The sequence below is a fragment of the Grammomys surdaster genome, unplaced genomic scaffold (assembly GCF_004785775.1).
Source record: "Grammomys surdaster isolate TR1022 unplaced genomic scaffold, NIH_TR_1.0 126176, whole genome shotgun sequence".
Taxonomy (NCBI): Eukaryota; Metazoa; Chordata; class Mammalia; order Rodentia; family Muridae; genus Grammomys; species Grammomys surdaster.
Genome location: NW_021620983.1, coordinates 549070 through 569735, shown reverse-complemented (window position 1 = coordinate 569735; position 20666 = coordinate 549070). Strand labels below are relative to the sequence as shown.

At 40.5% G+C, this 20666-nt stretch overlaps 1 protein-coding gene across 4 annotated transcripts in view; it reads right to left on the bottom strand.

Moving 5' to 3' along the window:
* The window catches only part of Dennd5b (DENN domain containing 5B), a 132829-nt gene that overhangs the window by 14382 nt on the left and 97781 nt on the right, over positions 1-20666 (bottom strand). For 3 of the 4 annotated variants that reach the window (XM_028757571.1, XM_028757572.1, XM_028757573.1), the window contains 6 exons: positions 16082-16163; positions 13677-13805; positions 10139-10260; positions 6038-6183; positions 3187-3305; positions 1360-1547 (listed from right to left, as the gene is read on the bottom strand). In XM_028757571.1, the coding sequence (XP_028613404.1) occupies positions 1360-1547; positions 3187-3305; positions 6038-6183; positions 10139-10260; positions 13677-13805; positions 16082-16163 (786 nt within the window). Of the gene's footprint in view, positions 1-1359; positions 1548-3186; positions 3306-6037; positions 6184-10138; positions 10261-13676; positions 13806-16081; positions 16164-20202; positions 20573-20666 lie in introns of those variants that run through there. The other variant, XM_028757574.1, reaches the window with a different exon arrangement.

Here is a 20666-nt window from a genome sequence, read left to right as displayed (position 1 = left end):
AAGCAAAGCAAAGCAAAGCAAAGCAAAGCAAAGCAAAGCAAAGCAAAACCAACCCAACCCAAAACAAAACAAAATGGCATATGTATGTGCACCTTGCAACTGCCTGAGACTCCAGTTCCAAGGCATTCAATACCCTCTTCTGGCCTCCAAGGATACCCCCACATACAAACATACAAATAAAATCAAGCCAAATCAAATATTTAAAAGGAAAAGGAAGTTGGTTTTTTTTTTTTTTTTGAGACAGGGTTTCTCTGTATAGCCCTGGCTGTCCTGGAACTCACTCTGTAGACCAGGCTGGCCTCGAACTCAGAAATCTACCTGCCTCTTGCCTCCCAAGTGCTGGGATTAAAGGCATGCACCACCACTGCCCGGCAGCACATACCTTTAATCCTAGTATTTCAGAGGCAGAAGCAGATGGATATCTGTAAGTTCAAGGCCAGCCTGGTCTACATAGTGAATGCCAGCCAGCCAGCCAGCTATAGTGAGACAGAGTCTCAAAAATAAAAGGTGGAATGAGAGAATGTGTGTGTGTGTATGTGTGTGTGCGCGTGCGAGCCATCTTCCTAATTTTATTCACCTTCTTTTTCTCTCTCTCTGTTTCTTTCTTACTGATTTTTCTCTCCAAACAACTCCTTGAATCTTATTTATTTATTATTATTGTTATTATTATGAAATATTTATTTATATGAGTACACTGTAGCTGTCTTCAGACAAATCAGAAGAGGGTATCAGATCTCATTACAGATGGTTGTGAACCATGTTGTGGTTGCTGGGAATTGAATTCAGGTCCTCTGCAAGAGCAGTCAGTGCTCTTAACTGCTGAGCCATCTTGCCAGGCCAAATATTGTTTATTAAAATTTATTTTATATAAATATAAATATATACATTTGGAGTCAAGTAAGTACTTATGAGTACATTTTGCCTGCAGAGGCCAGAGGTGTGATCTGTCTAGGCTGGACTTACAGGTGGTTGTGGGCTGCCTGATGTAGGTGCTAGGAATGGAACTCAGGTTCTCTGGAAGAGCAGTATGTGCTCTTCACTGCTGAGCCGTCTCTCTAGCCAGGGTTTCTCACTGAACTTGGTGCTCATTAATGTGGCCAGGCTGGCTGGGCAGTGAGTTCTATGCATTCCTGTCCCCATACCTCCCAGCACCAGCTTACAGATGCAGGCCCGAAGCCTTTCCCATGGACACTGGGAATCAAACTCAGTTGCTTTTGCTTGGGAAGAAAAGCACTTTACCTTCTGAGTCATTTCCCCAGCCCTTCGTTTTTAATCTCTTCACCATAACTCATTAACAACCATTTTCTGGAAAATGAGCCACAGAGCCTGCATATCTGAGGTACACTGCAAACAACTCACTGGCCGGCTTTCCCGTTAGTGAGGTAATACTCAGTCTCCTGGTTGTGGTGGGAGATTTCTGCTGTGGTGGAGTCCGACACTGCTTTCCCAGGTCTTCATCTGAAGCTGATGTCATCAATTCTCCAATAAGAATTCTCTCCAGGCTGCCATCATCGACGCCTTTCCCCAGCCACCGCCCACAAGGGAATCTGGTAGGGTCGGAAGAAAATAATTTGATTTAAAATCATTCAAATCTACTTTTTTTTGTTGTTGTGAACTTACCCTTTGGTCTCCAGATTCCCATGAATCTATATTTCTAAAATCAAAGTTTTTGTTTTGTTTTCATTTTGAGACAGGGTCTTACGCAGTTGCTAAGGCTGTTCTAGAATTTATTACGTGGAGGATATCAGGCTGGTCTCTAACTCCAGGCAACGTTCTGCCTCAGTTTATGGAGTTATTGGGGTTATAGGTGTAAGTGACATCATGCCTGGCTGCCAACAGTTTTAAGTAAAAGTTTAACAATGGCGTTATTGGTGAAGTCCATGGTGTTAATACCCAAGGATTTTTTATTTAATCACAAAAAATTCAAACATACAGAAAAGTAGAGAGCATCTAGGTGTGGCAATATGTGCCTTTAATTCCAGCCCTTGGGAGGCAGGGGAAGGTAGAACTTGGTCTACACGAGTGCTACATGGAAATCATACTTAGACACGGAAATCATACTTAGACATATTTTTAAACTAAAAAATTATTATTTTATGTGTATGAGTGTTTGCATGTATGTCTGTGTGCCATGTGTGTGTCTGTGTCTATATAGAGCACAGGATCTCTGGAACTTATGAGCTGTTATGTGGGTGCTGGGAACTGAAAACATCAAGTTCCCTTAACCACTGAGCCATTTCTCCAGCTTCCACAATCTGTTTTTTACTAAAGATTAAGTATCTTTTCTTATTCATGTGTACATATGCCTGTATTTGCGTGCTTGTGTGCATACGCATGCAGATGTGCATACCCTTGGAGGTCAGTAGAAGGCATTGGATCCTCTGGAGCTGTGAGCTACCTGAGGTAGATGCTGAGATCTGAACCTAGGTCACCTAGCATTTTTGCCAACATTATTATTATTATTATTCTGTCTATGTAGCCCTGCTGTTCTGGAACTTGCTTTGTAGATCAGGCTGGTTTCAAAGTCACAGAGGTCTGCCTCTCTTTGCCTCCTGAGTGCTGGGATTTAAGGTGTGTACCTAACCACACCTGGCCAATTTTATGTCTTACAAATAGAATAAAATAATATAACTACCCGCCCCAACACCTCATTCAGGAGGCAGTGGGAAAAAACATTTTGGAAGAAAATCAAAATCTTTTGTTATCTAAAGAGTTTTGGGGCTGGTGAGATGGCTCAGTGGTTAAGAGCAACGACTGCTCTTCAGGAGGACATGAGTTCAAATCCCGGCAACCACATGGCAGCTCACAACCATCCATAATGAGATCTGATGCCCTCATATGGGTGTCTGAAGACAGCTATAGTGGAATTTGAGCAGGAGCGAGCAGGGCTGGAGCAAGAGGGAGAAGGGAAGGGGAGGAAATTAAAAAAAAAAAAAGAGTTTTGAAACAGGGGGCTGGAGAGATGCCTCAGTGGTTAAGAGCACTAATTGCTCTCGCAGAGGTCCTGAGTTCAATTCCCAGCAACCATAAGGTAGCTCACAACCATCTGCAATGGAGTCTGATGCCCTCTTCTGGTGTGTCTGAAGAGAGCAATGGTGTACTCATATACATAAAATGAATAAACAAGTCTTTAAGAAAAAAAAAAGAGCTTTGAAACAAAGAATTATGCTAAGTTCATTTACTCACCTGTACGTATGTCCTGTGATTTCATTTCTGACCATGACACAATCCACTAGCCATTTAGCTAACAGTCCGGAGTTATCATGGCCAATCTGAACTGTAGTGAGCTTTCCCAGGTTCTGGCACTGTGTGAGACAGGACCACAAATTATTCTGTATTCAGTTCTTTTCCATTCCTTTCTAGCTTCAGCAGTGGACTTTGGCTCCATCTAATACTTACAGAGATCTACCTTGTACAATACGCTGAGTTTAATACCATAGACAACCCCCATGTAGTCTTTGCTCTCAGGAAACCTTCATACAATGAGACAGAACATGGACACTGACTACCAAATGATGTGGAGTGTGTGAGGTGCTGCACTAGAAATGTAAACAAGTACTTGGAGAATGCTGGAGAACGTTTACTTCTACTTGGGGAATCCAGTTACAGAATCACTGAGAGTATTGTCCTTTAATTGAAGGGTGAAAAGGATTTCAGTAAGTATGAAAAGGTCTTATTTAGATGGACTTACTGCAAATACACAGATTAAAAAAAAACACTGATTTTTTTTAGCAAGTAACTCAAGGTACTGTGCTTGTTTAGCTTGTTCAAGGGCCTGAACTACTAGAGAAGTTTAAAAGTCTATTTGTAAAACTCATCTACAAGAGATATATTCTAAGACTCCCAGTATATGCATGAAACTACCCTAATACTAAATTTATAGGACTGTTTTTTTCCTATATGCTTTGCAATGTTGCCACACATGCCAGAGTTTTGTCATGTTTTATGGTCTGGATCCTTCTCTGTAATACTACTCTTATGCTGTGGGACCATTAGTAAGTAAAATAAAGGTTTCCTAAACATAAGCAACTGCCACACCTGAACAGTTATTCTGATAACTTAAATGATTACTAAGTAACTAATGGGAAGGTAGCACATACAGTGCAGACATTCTAGACGAAGACAGAACTCATGGCTGACCCAGGAACAACACAGATTTCATCCTGCTATTCATAATGATGCACAATAAAAAACAAAAACAAAAACCAAGCATATAAGATGTGGACTGAGGGGCTAGCTTAATAATAGAATGTTTGCTGATTATGTGTAAGACCCTGGATTTGTTCCTTTGTATAACAAAAACCAATAGTGTGTAAACAACTTCCACCTTCAAAAACTTTAATTTCTGTTTAGTTTTTGAGACAGTCCAGGATGGCTTTGAACTCACAACAATTCTTTTATTTTTGTCTTAGGATTATAGGCCTGTGCCACCATGCCTGGATTTTTATTTTTTTGTTTTTTTTTTTGAGACATGAACTCATGTAACCTTGGCTGGCCTCTAACTTGTTATGTAGCTGAAAGTGGCTTTAAACTTCTGATCCTCCTGTCTCTGCTTCTCAAGTGCCGAGGTTATAGGAATACACCACCATCCTTAGCTTCTATTCCTTCCTTCCTTCCTTCCTTCCTTCCTTCCTTCCTTCCTTCCTTCCTTTCTTTCTTCCTTCCTTCCTTCTTTTTTTCTTTCTTTCTTTCTTTCTTTCTTTCTTTCTTTCTTTTTTTTTAAGAATTCTCCACTTAATATTTTTGGACCACAATTAACACCAGGTACCAAAACTTTAGAAAGTGAAATTATGAATAAACTGTGATTATCAATGTCCTTGCTGGCCCTTTGTGGACAAGTATAAGACAAAGCAATAATGACAGGAACTGAAAAATGGATGCTAACTAAAATGAGATGATCAGACTTACTATATGCTGGCTGGACCAAAACATCAGAATTGCAAGTTTTAAAAGCATTTGCTTTCTTTGTATATCAGTGAAAGGCATCATGTGACCTAGCTAAGGGATGATGCAGAGAGGGGGTGGGGGAAGAAGATGAGACTTACAGTGTAATTAGTTTTTGTTCCATAATTGGTAGGCCAAGAAAATCCAAGGCTTTAATTTTTATATACAGATAGATGTGAGTCTGCCACAAGTAGAAAGTCAAATGGACCACTGTGGGAGCACTGTGATTCCAAGTGAAAATGGCTGACCTTAGACCCTAGGGAACACAAATGAGAACAGAACACCCTACTACTGTTTCTCTCTTACCTATTTCACTCCTGGTATATCAGCACCTACCTGAATATGGGCTCAAACATATGGGAATACTCTACAAGATGAGACCCTAAAACTCACAACATAAAAAGCTATCTTTATAGGAGCCAGGCATGGTGGTGTACACCTTTAATTCCAGCACTGGGGAAGCAGAGGCAGACTGATCTCTGAATTAAAGGCAAGCCTTGTCTATACAATCCAGGAAAGCCAGGACTACACAGAGAAACTCTGTCTTGAAAAACCAAAAAACCGCCGGGTGGTGGTGGCGCATGCCTTTAATCCCAGCACTTGGGAGGCAGAGGCAGGCGGATTTCTGAGTTCGAGGCCAGCCTGGTCTACAGAGTGAGTTCCAGGACAGCCAGGGCTACACAGAGAAACCCTGTCTCGAAACACCCCCCCCCCCAAAAAAAAAAAAAAAACCCAAAAAACCAAAAACATTCTATAATGCCACTAAATGTTTCAGGAGCTTTATGCAAGGATGCCAGGTCTCTGGTTGTAAGGACCACTTTAGAAAAAGCATTTACTTAACGTTGTTTGTCATGTTCTGTGTCAGGCACTGGGAATCAAGGAATAGGACCTGGTGAAGCCTACTACAAGTAGAAAGATAGGGCTTAACAATAAAAATATAGAGTAACTCATGAAATCTGCTTTAGACAGTTCTAAGTATATAATAACAAAATGATTCTGTATGTTTACATGCTCCTTTCACTTGTTTAAAGGAAAATGAAAAGGCAAAACCAGAAATCTCCTGTAGAACTAAAAAAGGTGTTAGCTAACCTACCTCAAAAGTCATCTCAAGCAAGTTCTTTGGAATCTGCATTACTCCGGTGTCTCCCAGCTCTCCTGAAACACAGATCCACGGGTTCGAGGTAATGATTGCATTGCTCAGCTTTTTAATTGGAATGATCACTGATCTATAAGGAATCACTGAAAGAAAAACACAGAAGTGAATTAGAAAAAAAATCACAAGTATCTAGAACTAGATGCTTTTAAGATATATGTTGCTTTTTTTAATGTGTCTTATTTGTTTTTATGTGCATGTTTTGCTGTATGTATGTATGTATGTATGTATGTATGTATGTATACCTCATCTGTGTCTAGTGATCTCAGAGGTCAAAGAATAGAGTCAGATCCCCTGGAACTGGAGTTACAGAACTGGAGTTATGAGCTACTATATGAGTACTGGGAACTGAACCCAGGTCCTCAGAAAGAACAAGTGTTCTTAGCTCCTGAGCCATCTCTCTAGCCCCTAATATTTGGCTTTTTATGATCATTTAAAAAAAAAAAGATTTATTTTATATATGTGAGTACATTGTTGCTGTATTCAGACACACCAGAAGAGGGCTTCAGATCTCATTACAAATGGTTGTGAGCCACCATGTGGTTGCTGGGAATTGAAGTCAGGACCTCTGGAAGAACAGTCAGTGCTCTTAACCACTGAGCCATCTCTCCAGCCTGTTTATTTGTCTTTAAGACTGACTGGGTTTTTCTGGATAGCCCTAGGTGTCCTGAACTTGTTCTGTAGACCAAGGGGCCTCAAACTCACAGAGATCTGCCTACCTCTGCTTCCCAAGTGCTGGAATTAAAGGCATGTGCCACCACCACCACTGCCCAGCCAATTTTTAAGATATATTGACGAGGGCTAGAGATGTGGCTCAATGGTTAAAGGTATTTGTCGTCATGGCTGACAACCTGAGTTCAATCCCTAGGACCTACGTGGTGGAAGGGAAGAGAACCAACTCCTACAGAATGCCAGGATTAGGTTACTGAGGTAACCCATATGCATGAGGAATCTGGGACAGCCAGATGTGCAATGATCTATCTAGCCTTTTCAAAAGGCTCACCACTAGATGTCAGCATCCTGTCATGGATCCTGGCTCAAATGTGAAAGCATAAGAAAATTAGGAATTTATAGTAGAAACATATAAGAACACTGCTCATTGTTAGCTTACTCACAGGTTGATACTTAGCTAGCTTTCTTTTTTTTTTTTTTTTAAGATTTATTTATTTATTATATATGAATACACTGTAGCCGTCTTCAGACACACTAGAAGAGGGCATCAGATCTCATTACAGATGGTTGTGAGCCACCATGTGGTTGCTGGGATTTGAACTCAGGACCTCTGGAAGAGCAGTCAGTGCTCTCAACCACTAAGCCATCTCTCCAGCCCTTAGCTAGCTTTCTTATATAGCCAGGACCACCTGTGTAGGGAATGGTGCTGCCAACAGTGGGCTGGACCGTTCTATATCAATTACCAATCAAGAAAGAAAGGAAAGAAGGAAGAAAGGCTCATATGATCTGGGTAATTTCTCAATTGAGACTCTCTTCTTAGGCTATGTAAAGTTGCTATTTAAAGTTAACTAGGGTACTCACCTCTTGGTGGACAAGCCCAGTTCAGCATTCCTCCAAGGTCTGCTTCAAGCACTTACCTGTGTGAGTTTCCAGTTCTGACCCCTAAGCTGGAACAAACCCTGTCCTCTAGCTTGTAGCAGGATAATTTCCTGCTACTGCTACATTGTATATGCAGTGGAGCTCGGTGATTGGGCAGTATGAAAGGTAGGCGGAGTGAGGAGTTGGGAGGAGAGAAGGAAAGAGGAAGGGGAGGAGAAAAGGAGAGAGGGAGCCACCATAGAGAACCACGGATGGGTTGAAAGTTGTCCTGGGTAGCAACTTCTATCAAAAGGTTAGATATTGGGTAACAACTCTAATTGTGTGGGCATCTTGTTAATTGATCATTTCTAAATATATAAATCCTTTAGATAATCATTAAGCTTTAAGAGTCTTCTTTCTACAGGGTACCCGGGAGGATGGCGGGTATTATCAGGGGCTCAGCCAAGCTTTGTGGGGGCAGCCTGGTGGGTTGGCAGAGCCAGCCACCATGCTGGCGTCTCGTGGGTGCCAGGGCCGTGTTTCTAGAGAGCCGGAGCTTCGGTCCAGAGCTGGACCGAAAATGACAGCGGGAAAATGACAGCTGCCTGGGAACAAGCCTGACAGGGCACCATATTCTAAACATCTTCCGATACACTAGCTGCTTTTGGTCATGGTGTCTGTCACAGCAGCAGAGAGGAAGCTAGGACGCCAGAATATTTCTATACATTCCAATGCCTCAAATTGAAAGTTTCTCAGAAAAAAAAGAAACCTAAAGGTACAAGAATATTTTTGGAGGTTCTTATTTATTACTGTGTCTGTGATGTGCCTATGACAGTGTTGGTGCGTGTGCTACCTCATGTGTAGGTGAGAGTACAGTTGTTAGAACTGGTTTTCTTTCCACCTTCCCGTGGGTTCCAGGGATGGAATTCAAGTCAGTGGGATTGTGTAGAACTTGCCTTTTTGTGCTGAGACATCTTGCTAGTCCTTTTTTGTTTTGTGACTTGATTCATATATCCCATGCTGGCCTTGAAAACAGCTGAGGATGGCCATGCTGTTGGCCTTCTTAAGTGACTTTTTCTTTTAAAACCTTTAAAGAACATTTATTTGCGTGTGTGCGTATGTATATATCTGCATGTGTGCCTTGGTGCATGTGTAGGGCTCAGAGGACAACCTTTGGAAGTCGGTTCTCTTTCTATCATGGGCGCTGAATTTAGATTGTCAGGCTTTGAAGCAAGTGCCCTTACCCACTGAGCTATCTTCTTGGACCTCCCTTTCTCTCTTTTGAGATAGAACTTGCCTGCATTGCCTAGACTAACCTTGAATTTTTGATCCTCTTGCCTCAACAGGGATTACAGGAGCTACATGCCCAGTCTTTAGATAATTAAAACAAAAACAACAACAAAAAAAAACCCTGAAAATAAAAAACAAACAAAAAACAGTGCTGGGGATTGAACCCATTGCTTCATACATGGTAGGCAAGTGCACTACAAGTGAATTATAGTTTTACCTCTAACAACTTAGTAACTAATGAACTAGAGATTAGGTTACTACTTTAAGATATTATTAGTATCTGATAAGATATCTAACAAACTCACTAGATATTATATTATAGGTATCTAATAAGTCATCTTAATTTTACTACATATTACCTAATTAGATATTAATACCTTATTAGATTTCTAATAATACCTTATTATATATTGGTCATTTTAAGTTGGCTCTATTAATTCCAAATCTTTTTTCCTTATCTGTTTCTACCAGAGACCAGAAATCAGAGCCTTCATAATTACAGCCAGTGAAATGACAATGATGTTTACTAAGATTCTGGAGAGATTGTACCTGTTTTTTTTTTTTTTTTTTTTTTTTTAAAACCACCGACTTAAGCTCTGTGCATTTCACACTTGTCCTAAGTAGCACTTTCTATCACAATCTGGGTTTGCTGGAAAGTGGATGCTGAGCCAGAAATGAGCACAGATGATGCTTGTTCCTAGGATCAACCTGTGAAGAGGAAATCAAGACTGGTAGGGAGAATGCTGAGCTTTGCTGAAGGCCAATAAAGCCTTCCACTGGCACAGTGAGCAGTGGGATAGTCCTTTGATTAGTGCGGGCTTGGTTCTGGCAGGAAGTTTCAGCCCAGGGGAATTTTTTTAGTGAAGCACTTGCATAATCTGGCAGCTGAGGCTGTGTTCAGCAGTACTTCCAATAGCTAGGGAGTCTCCTACATTCCTAAACAGGCATCAGGGTTCTCCATGTACTGTGAGATATCTCACTTTGGAAGATACAATTCTTTTATTCCAAGAATGAAGAGAATCCCCTGACCACTAGGTCAGTTTTTGTTTTTGTTGTTTTTTTTTTTTTAGAAAGGGTCAGGATACATAGCCTGCACTCATTGGTTTTGAACAGGCAATTTTCTTGTTTTTTAGCCTTCTGAGTGTTGAGACTAGAAGTATTTGCCACCGTGCTTCCTCACCTGAAAAACTGCTTACTTAAAAGTCAGTTCTCCAAACTTACTGATAGTGGTGAACACACTGGTAAAGCAGAAATAGTCCACAGCGTTGAGGGAAAGCAGATGGTAAAGAAACTGTTCTCTTTCTTCTTCACAACGTAGAAAAGCATAGCGCTTATAAAGCTTCCTGAAAAGGGTTAATGTAAGCACAAATATCAGTTACAATTTCCATTCTTGGTTTTTTTTTTTTTTTAAAGAAAATTTTGTTTTTGTTTTGTTTTGTTTCAGAGTTGAGGACCAAACCCAGGGCCTTGTGTTTGCTGGCAAGCGCTCTACCACTGAGCTAAATCCCCAACCCCATGGTTTTCATTCTCAAAAATAATGATTAAAAGTTAATACCTCCTGAACCAGTGGGTAGGTTCAGTGGGTAAAGACACTTGCTGCCAATCCTCATGACTGTAATTAAATCCCTGAGATCCACATGGGGCAAAGAGAGAGCATAACACCCACAAGTTGTCCTCTTGACTTCCACTCTGTGGCTCTTGTATACACACATGTGAGCAAAATACAAAACTAAAAATCAATCAATCAATCAATCAATCAATCAAAAGCCCTCAAACCTCGGTCTGCAGAGATAGCTCAGTGGTTGAGAGCACTGGTGGCTAGTTTTCTAGAAAACACTCTCTCATGGTCTGTTGTGGCACTGCACACACGTGGTACACAGACATACACACAGGAAAAACACTGATTCATCTAGAATGGCTGGTCAGTGAGCTCCAGGAATCCACCTGTTTGTGTACCATGCCCTCCACCCGAAGAGCAACATACACACCAAAGAGATTATGGGCTTAAGCTACACATCTGGCTTTTTGTCTGTGTAGGTATGAGGGGTCTGAACTGGGTCCTCATGCTTACATGGCAGACACTCTACTACCTGAGCCATCTCCTCAGCTTCCATTTTTATTTTATTTTAAATTATGAAACCCAAACTGGCCTCAAACTTGCTATGTAGCTTTTGTTTTTAACAAAATCTCAATTGGTTGATTTCACCAATGAAATACTGGGGATGAAAGCCTGCTAGCTCAGAGGCAGAGAAAGCATCTAGTTGACCCTCAGCCAGTGTCCCAGAAGCAATCTTCCTTTCATGCTTTCTCAAAAAACCTTCAGATTGAATGTTCCTCTCTTCTACTTCTTGTTGAGTCTATCTGTCCTCTTGACTTCCTCTTACTCTCTATGGTTTTTTTTGTTGTTGTTGTTGTTGTTTAATGTTTACTTCCTGTCAACCGGTTGCTTGCTCTGACTCTTGACCTATGGTTGACTTTATTTAATCCTGTTTACAATAATCAGAAGGCTCTTAGATTAAAGGTATGTGCTAGGACTGAGCCACACCACAACTAGAAATAGGTTTTTCCAGTAAATAACACAATCTTGGGGTTCCCAGTATGATCAAATACCCTGCAACACATAGCCAAGGTCTCCCTTGAACTTTTGGTCCTCCTGTCTATAACTTTAGAGTGCTGGGGTTAATAGATATGTGCCATCATACACCATTTAATCGGTGCTGGGGACCAAACAAATGACTTCAAGTGAACTAGGCAAGCTGTCTACCAGGTGCATTAAAGCTTAAGCCCTTACACTTTTTATAAAATCACATCTACACATTCTAGACTTGGTGTGGTAGCACATGCACTCAGGAGGCTGAGGTAGACAGATCTCTGTGAATTTGAGGCCTGTCCAATCTAAGCAAGTTCCAAGGATAGCCAAGGGTACATAGCAAGACTCTATCTCAAACAAACCAAATCAAATCAAAACAAAACAAAAGACTCATTCTACAGTGTTGGTTACCATGACAGGTCCAATAGAAAGCCATGTCTAAGATTTAAATCAGGTTCTTTGCAAATCTTTATTCTTGAGAACTCCAACTTTTTAGCTTTCAAATAAATTCTAATGTTCCTATCATTGTAAAGAATTTCTTGGGCTGGTGAGATGGCTCAGTGGTTAAGAGCACTGTCTGCTCTTCCAGAAGTCATGAGTTCAAATCCCAGCAACCACATGGTGGCTCACAACCATCTGTAATGATATCTGATGCCCTCTTGTGGGGTGTCTGAAGACAGCTGCAGTTTACTTACAAATAATAAATAAATTAATTAATTAAAAAAAACACTCGTGTAAAAAAAAAAAGAATTTCTTGTGAGGCGTGGTGGCTCATGGCATTAATCCCAGCACTCAGGAGACAGAAGCAGGTAGATCTGTGAGTTTGAGGCCAGCTTGGTCTACACAGTAAGTTCCACGACAGCTGGAATTACACAGAGGAAACCCTGTTTCAAAAGCCAAAACAAGATTTTTGTTGGTATTTTGAGACAGGGTTTCTCTGTATACAGTCCTGGCTGTTATGGAACTTGTTCTGTAGACCAGGCTAGCCTTAAATTTATAGAGATCCGACTGCTTCTGCCTCCTGAGTGCTGGGATTAAAGGTGCTTGTGCCACCATCGACTGGCTGGAGTTTTAATTTTTGATAAGGACAGAACTATAAAACTGGTTAACAGTTATCTGACTTGTAAGTGACCAGTTTCCTGAATCTAAACTATTAAAAGTGTCTATTAGACTCTCCTTTTCTACTCCATTTCTTTTTTTTTCTTTTTTTTTTTCGAGACAGGGTTTTTTTTGTTTTGTTTTGGTTTTTTCGAGACAGGGAAATGACCCTTCTGTCATTTAGTAACTTTGCATTTTCTTTCTTCTTCTTTTTTTTTTTAAAGATTTATTTATTTATTTATTTTATTTATGAGTACACTGTCGCTGTCTTCGGACACACCAGAATAGGGCATCCAATCTCATTACGGATGGTTGTGAGCCACCATGTGGTTGTTGGGATTTGAACTCAGGACCTCTGGAAGAGCAGTCAGTGCTCTTAACCTCTGAGCCATCTCTCTAGCCCTCTTTCTTTCTTTTTCTTTTTTTTCTTTTTTCTTTTTTTGTTTTTCGAGACAGGGTTTCTCTGTGTAGTCCTGGCTGTCCTGGAACTCACTCTGTAGACCAGGTTGGCCTCGAATTCAGAAATCCGCCTGCCTCTGTCTCTCAAGTGCTGGGATTAAAGGCGTGCGCCACCACTGCCCGGCTCCATTTCTTACTATAAGTTTTATACTATGAAGTTAATGTAAGTTCAACCTTCTAGGTAGCGTTTATCTTTCTGATTACAGCATAGTAATCTGGTCTTTGGCTGTTAAGTCTGGTGTGCCCTCCCAGAAATGATCAAATATTCTACCAAGGTAGTTTCTGTTATACAACAGCAATGCAAGTGGTTTGTTTTTTTTTTAAATTTATTTATTTACTATATGTAAATACACTGTAGCTATCTTTAGACACCCCACAAGAAGGTATCAGATATCATTACAGATGGTTGTGAGCCACCATGTGGTTGCTGGGATTTGAACTCATGACCTCTGAAGAGCAGTCAGTGCTCTTAACCACTGAGCCATCTCACCAGCCCCAATGCAAGTGTTCTTAAGTCAGGATTCATGCTGAAACCGATAGTTTGTCAGCTTATGTAATTTCTTTTGTATGCACACATCACAGAAACAAATGTCTTGAAAGGCAGTGTCTTACTTGGTCAGTGGTTGGTTAGAGAGCAGCTGCTTGAGATGCTGGGACAAAAGCTTCTTTTCTAGGGATAACCTTATCCAGGCCCGAGCCCGTCCAACGTCAGTCTTGATCTCAGTCATGTTCTGAATATGCCTAAAAATCAGAGCCAACAAGCAAGACATTGTTTTTGCATTTAAATACATCTTGTTCTTAGACATCCTATATGAAATATTTTTTCTTAGAACAATGCATCCACTTCAAATAAATCACAGTCAAAATAAAAGTTCAAGATGACATGAGTCTGCCAGGCGGTGGTGGTGCATGCCTTTAATCCCAGCACTTGGGAGGCAGAGGCAGGCAGATTTCTGAGTTCGAGGCTAACCTGGTCTACAGAGTGAGTTCCAGGACAGCCAGGGCTACACAGAGAAACCCTGCCTCGAAAAACCAAAAAAAAAAAAAAAAAGATGACATGAGTCCCATGTGTCTTGTGTCCCCCTGTTGCATGGATGACAAACCACAGCTAGTTACCGTAACAGGTGAAAGACCCAAAACACTTGCACAGTTTTAACATTTTTTCCATTTTTATATTGTCCTTAAAGAAAGTCATATATGCAGAAGCACACTATCTTTACAGTAGTCTAGGAGAGCAATCATGCCATCTAAGACAGACTCCTGTTGTTTTTTTTTTTTTAAAAAGTCTGTTAACTACTCAAATTAGCAAGGATTTGCTTAACTTGGTCTGCAGTCCCACATGCACATACACACACAATGAACGTGAACACACACACAGGAACACACAAGCACATGCACACATGTACACATGTACACACATGCACACACATACATATAATACCAACAAAGTACAACTTTAAGATAAGTCATAGTGACTTTTTGTTTGTTTTGAGACACAGTCTCTCTAATTTAGCGCTGGCTGTCCTGAACATCATTATGTTGACCAGGCTGGTCATAATAAACTCAGAGATCTGCTTGCTTCTGCCTCCAAGTGTTGGGATTAAAGACACACGCCACCATAAAAGGCACAAAAAGTCAGAAGTGTTAAAATTATTTTGTAATTTATGTATTTTTTTAAGATAGGGCTTCTCTGTGCAGCCCTGGTTGTTCTGGAATTTGTTCCCTAACCCTGCTCTGCAGACCAGGCTGGCCTTAAACTTAAGAGATCTACCTGCCTCTACCTCCTTAGTGCTAGAATTAAAGGCATGAGCCACCACTGCCTGACAGAAATGCTAATTTTAATATTTGTATTTTTTAAGCTACAACTTGCCAGGCAGTGGTGGCTGGAGGCACGAGACAATCTTTTTAGTTCTGAGGCTAACCTGGTTTACAGAGTGAGTTCCAGGACAGCCAGGGCTACACCGAGAAGTAACATTATACAGATTCAGTAGATTGTATTTATGTATTTAGAAATATGTATACACACATATCTAATGACAAAGAAAAAAGAGTTCATGAGTCTGAAAAAGCAAAGTTGTGGGGAACAGAAGACACATGGGAGGGTTTGGAGGGAGGAAAGGGAAGGATAACATGATGTATTTATATTATAATCTCATGGTGGTATACCCCATCAGTCCCAGCACCTGGGAGGCAGAGGAAGGTGGATCTCTGTAAAACAAACAAACAAACAAACAAACAAATATAAAAAGTGTATATCTTTCTGAGACCAATTTTTCTGCCAAGTACCTGTTGTTATTACAGATTTTTTAATTTATATATGTATAGATAACAGGCATTTTAGAGACTTTTCAAAAATCCAAACAGGAGAAGTTGTAATTTAGAAAACTCTTCTGCTCCATCTTCCCTTTCTATTTAATGTCAGAAAGAAAAAACAGTATGATAATAAAACAATTAAAACTAGAGGGCCGGGTGGTGGTGGTGCACGCTTTTAATCCCAGCACTTGGGAGGCAGAGGCAGGCGGATTTCTGAGTTTGAGAGTTCGAGGCTAGCCTGGTCTACAGAGTGAGTTCCAGGACAGCTAGGGCTACACAGAGAAACCCTGTCTCGAAAAAGCCAAAAACAAACAAAAAAACAAACAAACAAAACAAACCTGGGGCTGGAGAGACGGTCCCCTGGCTAAAGGCACTTGCTGCTCTCGCAGAAGACTCAGTTTGGTTCTCAGAGCCTACATGTTAGCTAACAACCATCTCTAATTCTGGTAATTCTGGTTCTAGGAGATCTAGTTTCCTAGTCTGAACTCTGTGGGCACCAGGCATGCATATGGTTTATATATGTATATGCAGGTCAACACTAATACTCGTAAGATAAAATGAAAATAAATAAATAAATAAATAAAATTATGACGATACCTTCTTCAGAATATATAAGCAAAAAGTGTAGTTATAATTACTTGCACAATTTAGGTGAAAGCTACATTTCAAGGATATCATCATTTATTACCATGTGTAACAAATACCTCATGTCTTGAATAAGAGAGACTCTGAGTGTTGGTAGCATAACTCCTGAGTCAGATTTTCTTCTTTCTGGTCCAAGGGCAACTATGTAGAAAAATATTAGCAAAGTATTAGGAGAGTAACAGTAAGAATTTATATTTTAGTTTTTTTCTTTCAAGACAGGGTCTTTTTGTATAACTCTGGCTGACCTTGAACTTACAGAGATCCATCTGTCTCTGCCTCCCAAATGCTGGGACTGATGGGGTATACCACCATGAGATTATAATATAAATACATCATGTCATCCTTCCCTTTCCTCCCTCCAAACCCTCCCATGTGTCTTCCATCCCCATAACTTTGCTTTTTCAGACTCATGAACTCTTTTTTCTTTGTCATTAGATATATGTGTGTATACATATTTCTAAATGCATAAATGCAACTTACTGAATCTGTATAATAATGTTACTTGTTTGTGTATGTTTTCAGGGATGACCACTTAGTACTGATGATACTTTATTAACAGAGTAAACCAGTTGTATTCTTTCTAAACAAGCTGTGGCTACATTTGGAAATTTAAAACAAAAAATTTATAAAAGTACATCTAACAAATGATGTAATATGTGCAAATTCTGTCATCTTCTACAGTTATTCATTCTCACAGTGCTGGATAATTACTCAAAGGCAAAGTCGAGAGATTAGCTATTAAGTATGTGAGCCTTTAACTCTGGACTCATGAACTGGAAACCTACTTAGGGTTTTTTGCTTTTTTGAGACGAAGTCTCACATATCCAAGGCTGGTCTCTAACTTCTGCATGTTAGGATTACATGTATGTGATACATATACAATACCCTGTTTACGTGATACTGGGGGATTGAGCCCAGAACATTCTCAGCCCAGAAAACATTTAACATTAAACATGAAATTTTAAACTTTGAAAAAATTTTGTTGTTGTTGGTTTTTTGTTTTTTTGGTTTTTTTTTTGAGACAGGATTTCTCGCCAGGCGGTGGTGGCGCATGCCTTTAATCCCAGCACTTGGGAGGCAGAGACAGGTGGATTTCTGAGTTCGAGGCCAGCCTGGTCTACAGAGTGAGTTCCAGGACAGCCAGGGCTACACAGAGAAACCCTGTCTCGAAAAACCAAACCAAACCAAACCAAACCAAACCAAACCAAACCAAACCAAACCAAACCAAACCAAACCAAACCAAACCAAAAAAAAGGGACAGGATTTCTCTGTGTAACAGTATTGGCTGTCCTGAAACTCTTTGTAGACCAGGCTGGCCTTGAACTCACAGAGCTCCACCTGCCTCTGCTGAAGTGGAAACTTATAGTTCTTTGGAAAGTTAGTTATTCCAAATGATGTTTTGCTGGGGAACACAGGTGAAAGGATGTCTTGTTAAAGCAAACATATGAAAGACTGTTTTCCTGAAGCAGACACAGGTTGAAAGGATGTTTGGATATAGCAGACATGTGAAATGACTCTTAATGAAGAAGTATAAATTTGACCCCACAGACATTGGGAGACAAACAATGAGCTTTGGTTTGGTTTGCTCCGCCTTGCTATACTTTGCTAAAGACACGGATGTAATAGGTTTGCCTTACATAGTGTTGTTGAGCTTAACTTGTGATAATGCCATCAATGAGAGAAACTCGCCCAAGAACTGCTCCGGAGGTTCCTGCGGCAGCTTGCTGCCTCTGCAGCCTCGCTTCAGGCCAGTTGTTGAGCCTGATGGTTTCTTCAGGAGTGAGCTACAGCTGCTGGTGTCTGCTTGTTGAAAGGACTGGACTGTAGCTGCTAAGTTGTATTTGGTGTTTGCTACGGGACTGAACTGCTGCCCAAGAAGATGGCGCTACCTGCAAAGAACTATTGCTGAAAAGGTCCATTTCCCCCATATCCTAATAACTTTTCTCTTCCATTACCTCTCCTGGGTGGTGAGTTAGAGAAGTTGAACCCTTATTAAAAGTAGGTTGCAGGGCTGGAGATAGCTCAGCAGTTAAGAGCATTGACTGCTTTTTCAGAGGTCCTGAGTGCTCAATTCCCAGCAACCACATGGTGGCTCACAACCAACCATCTGTAATAGTATCCAGTGCCCTCTTCTGGTGTGTCTATAGCAGATGGTTATAGTGTACTCATATAAAAATAAATAAATAAATCTTTAAAAAAAAGTAGGTTGCAAAAAATTTATGCCTACACTCTGCCTTCCAAGGGCTGGAATTAAATGAGTGTGTCACAACACCCGGCTTAGGGAGAGGAATTTTCAAACTGGTACTTTAAAACACTGATCTCTTTGACACTCAGGGAAGCAGTGTACAGTGTGGAAATTGTCTTACACACTTGCAGGGGATAAGGTATACTTATCTTTCTGAGACCACCCTAGCTTAAGTATGTTATTAAAGTGCTATATTCCTTTGGGGTAGAAAGTCAAATGGTCAGGGAATGACTCTCCATTTCACATGACTAGACAACACAATGGAAGGCCAGATAGTCAAATCTTAAATGTCAATTTAGAACTTTATTTTAGGAAGAGATTTAGAAAAGGCTCTACTTTTCAGTTAGTAAATGGAATGATACTATGATGTTGTGACAGAAATAAACTGACCAATTAGAGGTTAGTTCAAAGGGCAAAGTAAGTAATACCAATCAAAGCAAAGAGTAAGCAAGACTCAAAAACAGAATTAAGTTTTTAAATAAAATGTTTCAATTATCACCTTCCTTTAATTTTGTTTTTTGGAAGGGGTGATGGAAATTGAAACCAGGGTCTCATATGTGCTACACGTGTGCCCTCCCACACAAAGTAAATAATGTGATGAAAAGATGGAGATGTCTATGTATGTGTGTCATGTTCATGCTATGGGATGAAACTGGACCTTTCACATGGTAAGCCAGTGTTCTATCACTGAGCTATATCCCTAGCCATACTATAAATTAAAATAAAATACATTATTATTTGTGTATGTGTGTACCTATGCATGTACCACGGCATGTATATAAAGGTCAAAGACTAACTTGTGGGAGTTCGTTTTTCTCTTCTACCATGTAGGTCTCCAGGTTGAGTTCGGTTCATCAGACCTGGCAGCAAGCACCTTAACCTGCTGAGCCATCTCACCAACCCCACCCTCATTTTTAATCTTATGGAGCCCAGGCCAGCCCCCAACTGACCATGTAGCCAAGATGAACTTGAAGTCTTGCTTCCATCTCCATAGCGCTGAAACTGCTGGGATTACAGGTGTGTACCACTATGCCATGGCTATAGGGCACTGATGTTGAAATCCACTATGGTACACACTAGGCAAGCTCTCTACCAATTGAGCCACACCTCCAGTCCACAAAAATTTTTAAGTCTTCACAGGCTAAATCACCAGAAGTATTATTAGAGCAATGTTTATAAACTACCCCTCTATTCAAACAATAAACATAGACTTCTGTAGAAAGATTTTAATCCAGCAACAAGGTTACTCCACCTGGAATAAAGAAAGGCCCTTAGTATACACCTTTAATCCCAAACAATGAAGGTAAAGTTAGTTTTTAGAAGGAAGCAACCATGTTTGAAAGTGATGTCTAATTGAGAGGCAAAGTGATGAGTCAGAGAAAGATTTGACTGAATAGGATATGTCTAATTCTCACAAGAACATAGAGGAAAGGGAAGCTACTTAAAGAGCAGCACTGAGAGAGATGGGAGGAGAGAGGGCAGTTTTATCATGACAGTTGTACAGAAGCAGGGTGCAGAGAGAGAACAAACTAGACACAGGTGAAAACAGCAATCCAGCGAGAAGCAGCCAGAAGATTAGAACAGATTGACAGAGTTAGTTTGAGGCCAGGCAGAGCAATTCGGTAAGAAAGAAGCTGAGAGAAGTGAGTTTGAATCAATCAGCTTGGGAAGGAGTCTGAGCCAGAGCAGCTGAGTTAACCAGCCAGCCAGCCAGCCAGAGTTCAGAAAGAACTAGGAAGGATGAGCTTATTCATCAGTAAGTCTCAGAGACAGAAAAACATTCTAGACCTAGATAAGATTGTATGGAGCCTAGAAACTTCCAGGACTAGGCCTAGGTTACCAGACTGAGGCAGTAAGCCTCTGAGACAACAATTACACCAGGTTAATAAAAGATAATTTTACAGACTTCGAAAGCTATATGGCTCAGGGCTGGAGAGATGGCTTAGCTTTATGTGTATGTAATGGTCTTACAGAGGACTCTGAGTTTGATCCCATCACTCATGCTGGGCAGCCCACAACTACCTGTTTGTATATATACCTGTATATTATAGCTTCAGGAACTTTGATGCCCTTTTCTGGCCTCCAAAGACACAAACAATCATACAATACAATCACACATACACAGTCACATTCTGTCTGTCTGTCTGTCTGTCTGTCTGTCTGTCTCATTGTGCTAGGTAAGTGCTAGCACCTATCTTTAATCCAGGCACTTGGGGAGGGACAGATTATTAGATCTCTGTAAGGTTGAGGCAGGCAGATCTATACGGGGCATTTCAGGGCAGCCAGAGTCACACAGTCAGACTACCTAGAGAAAAAAAAAGTAACATGCTCTTATTAATCTTATTGAGTCACTAAAACACTGTTCTTATATCATTAGCCTTTCATTAATATGGTAGTGC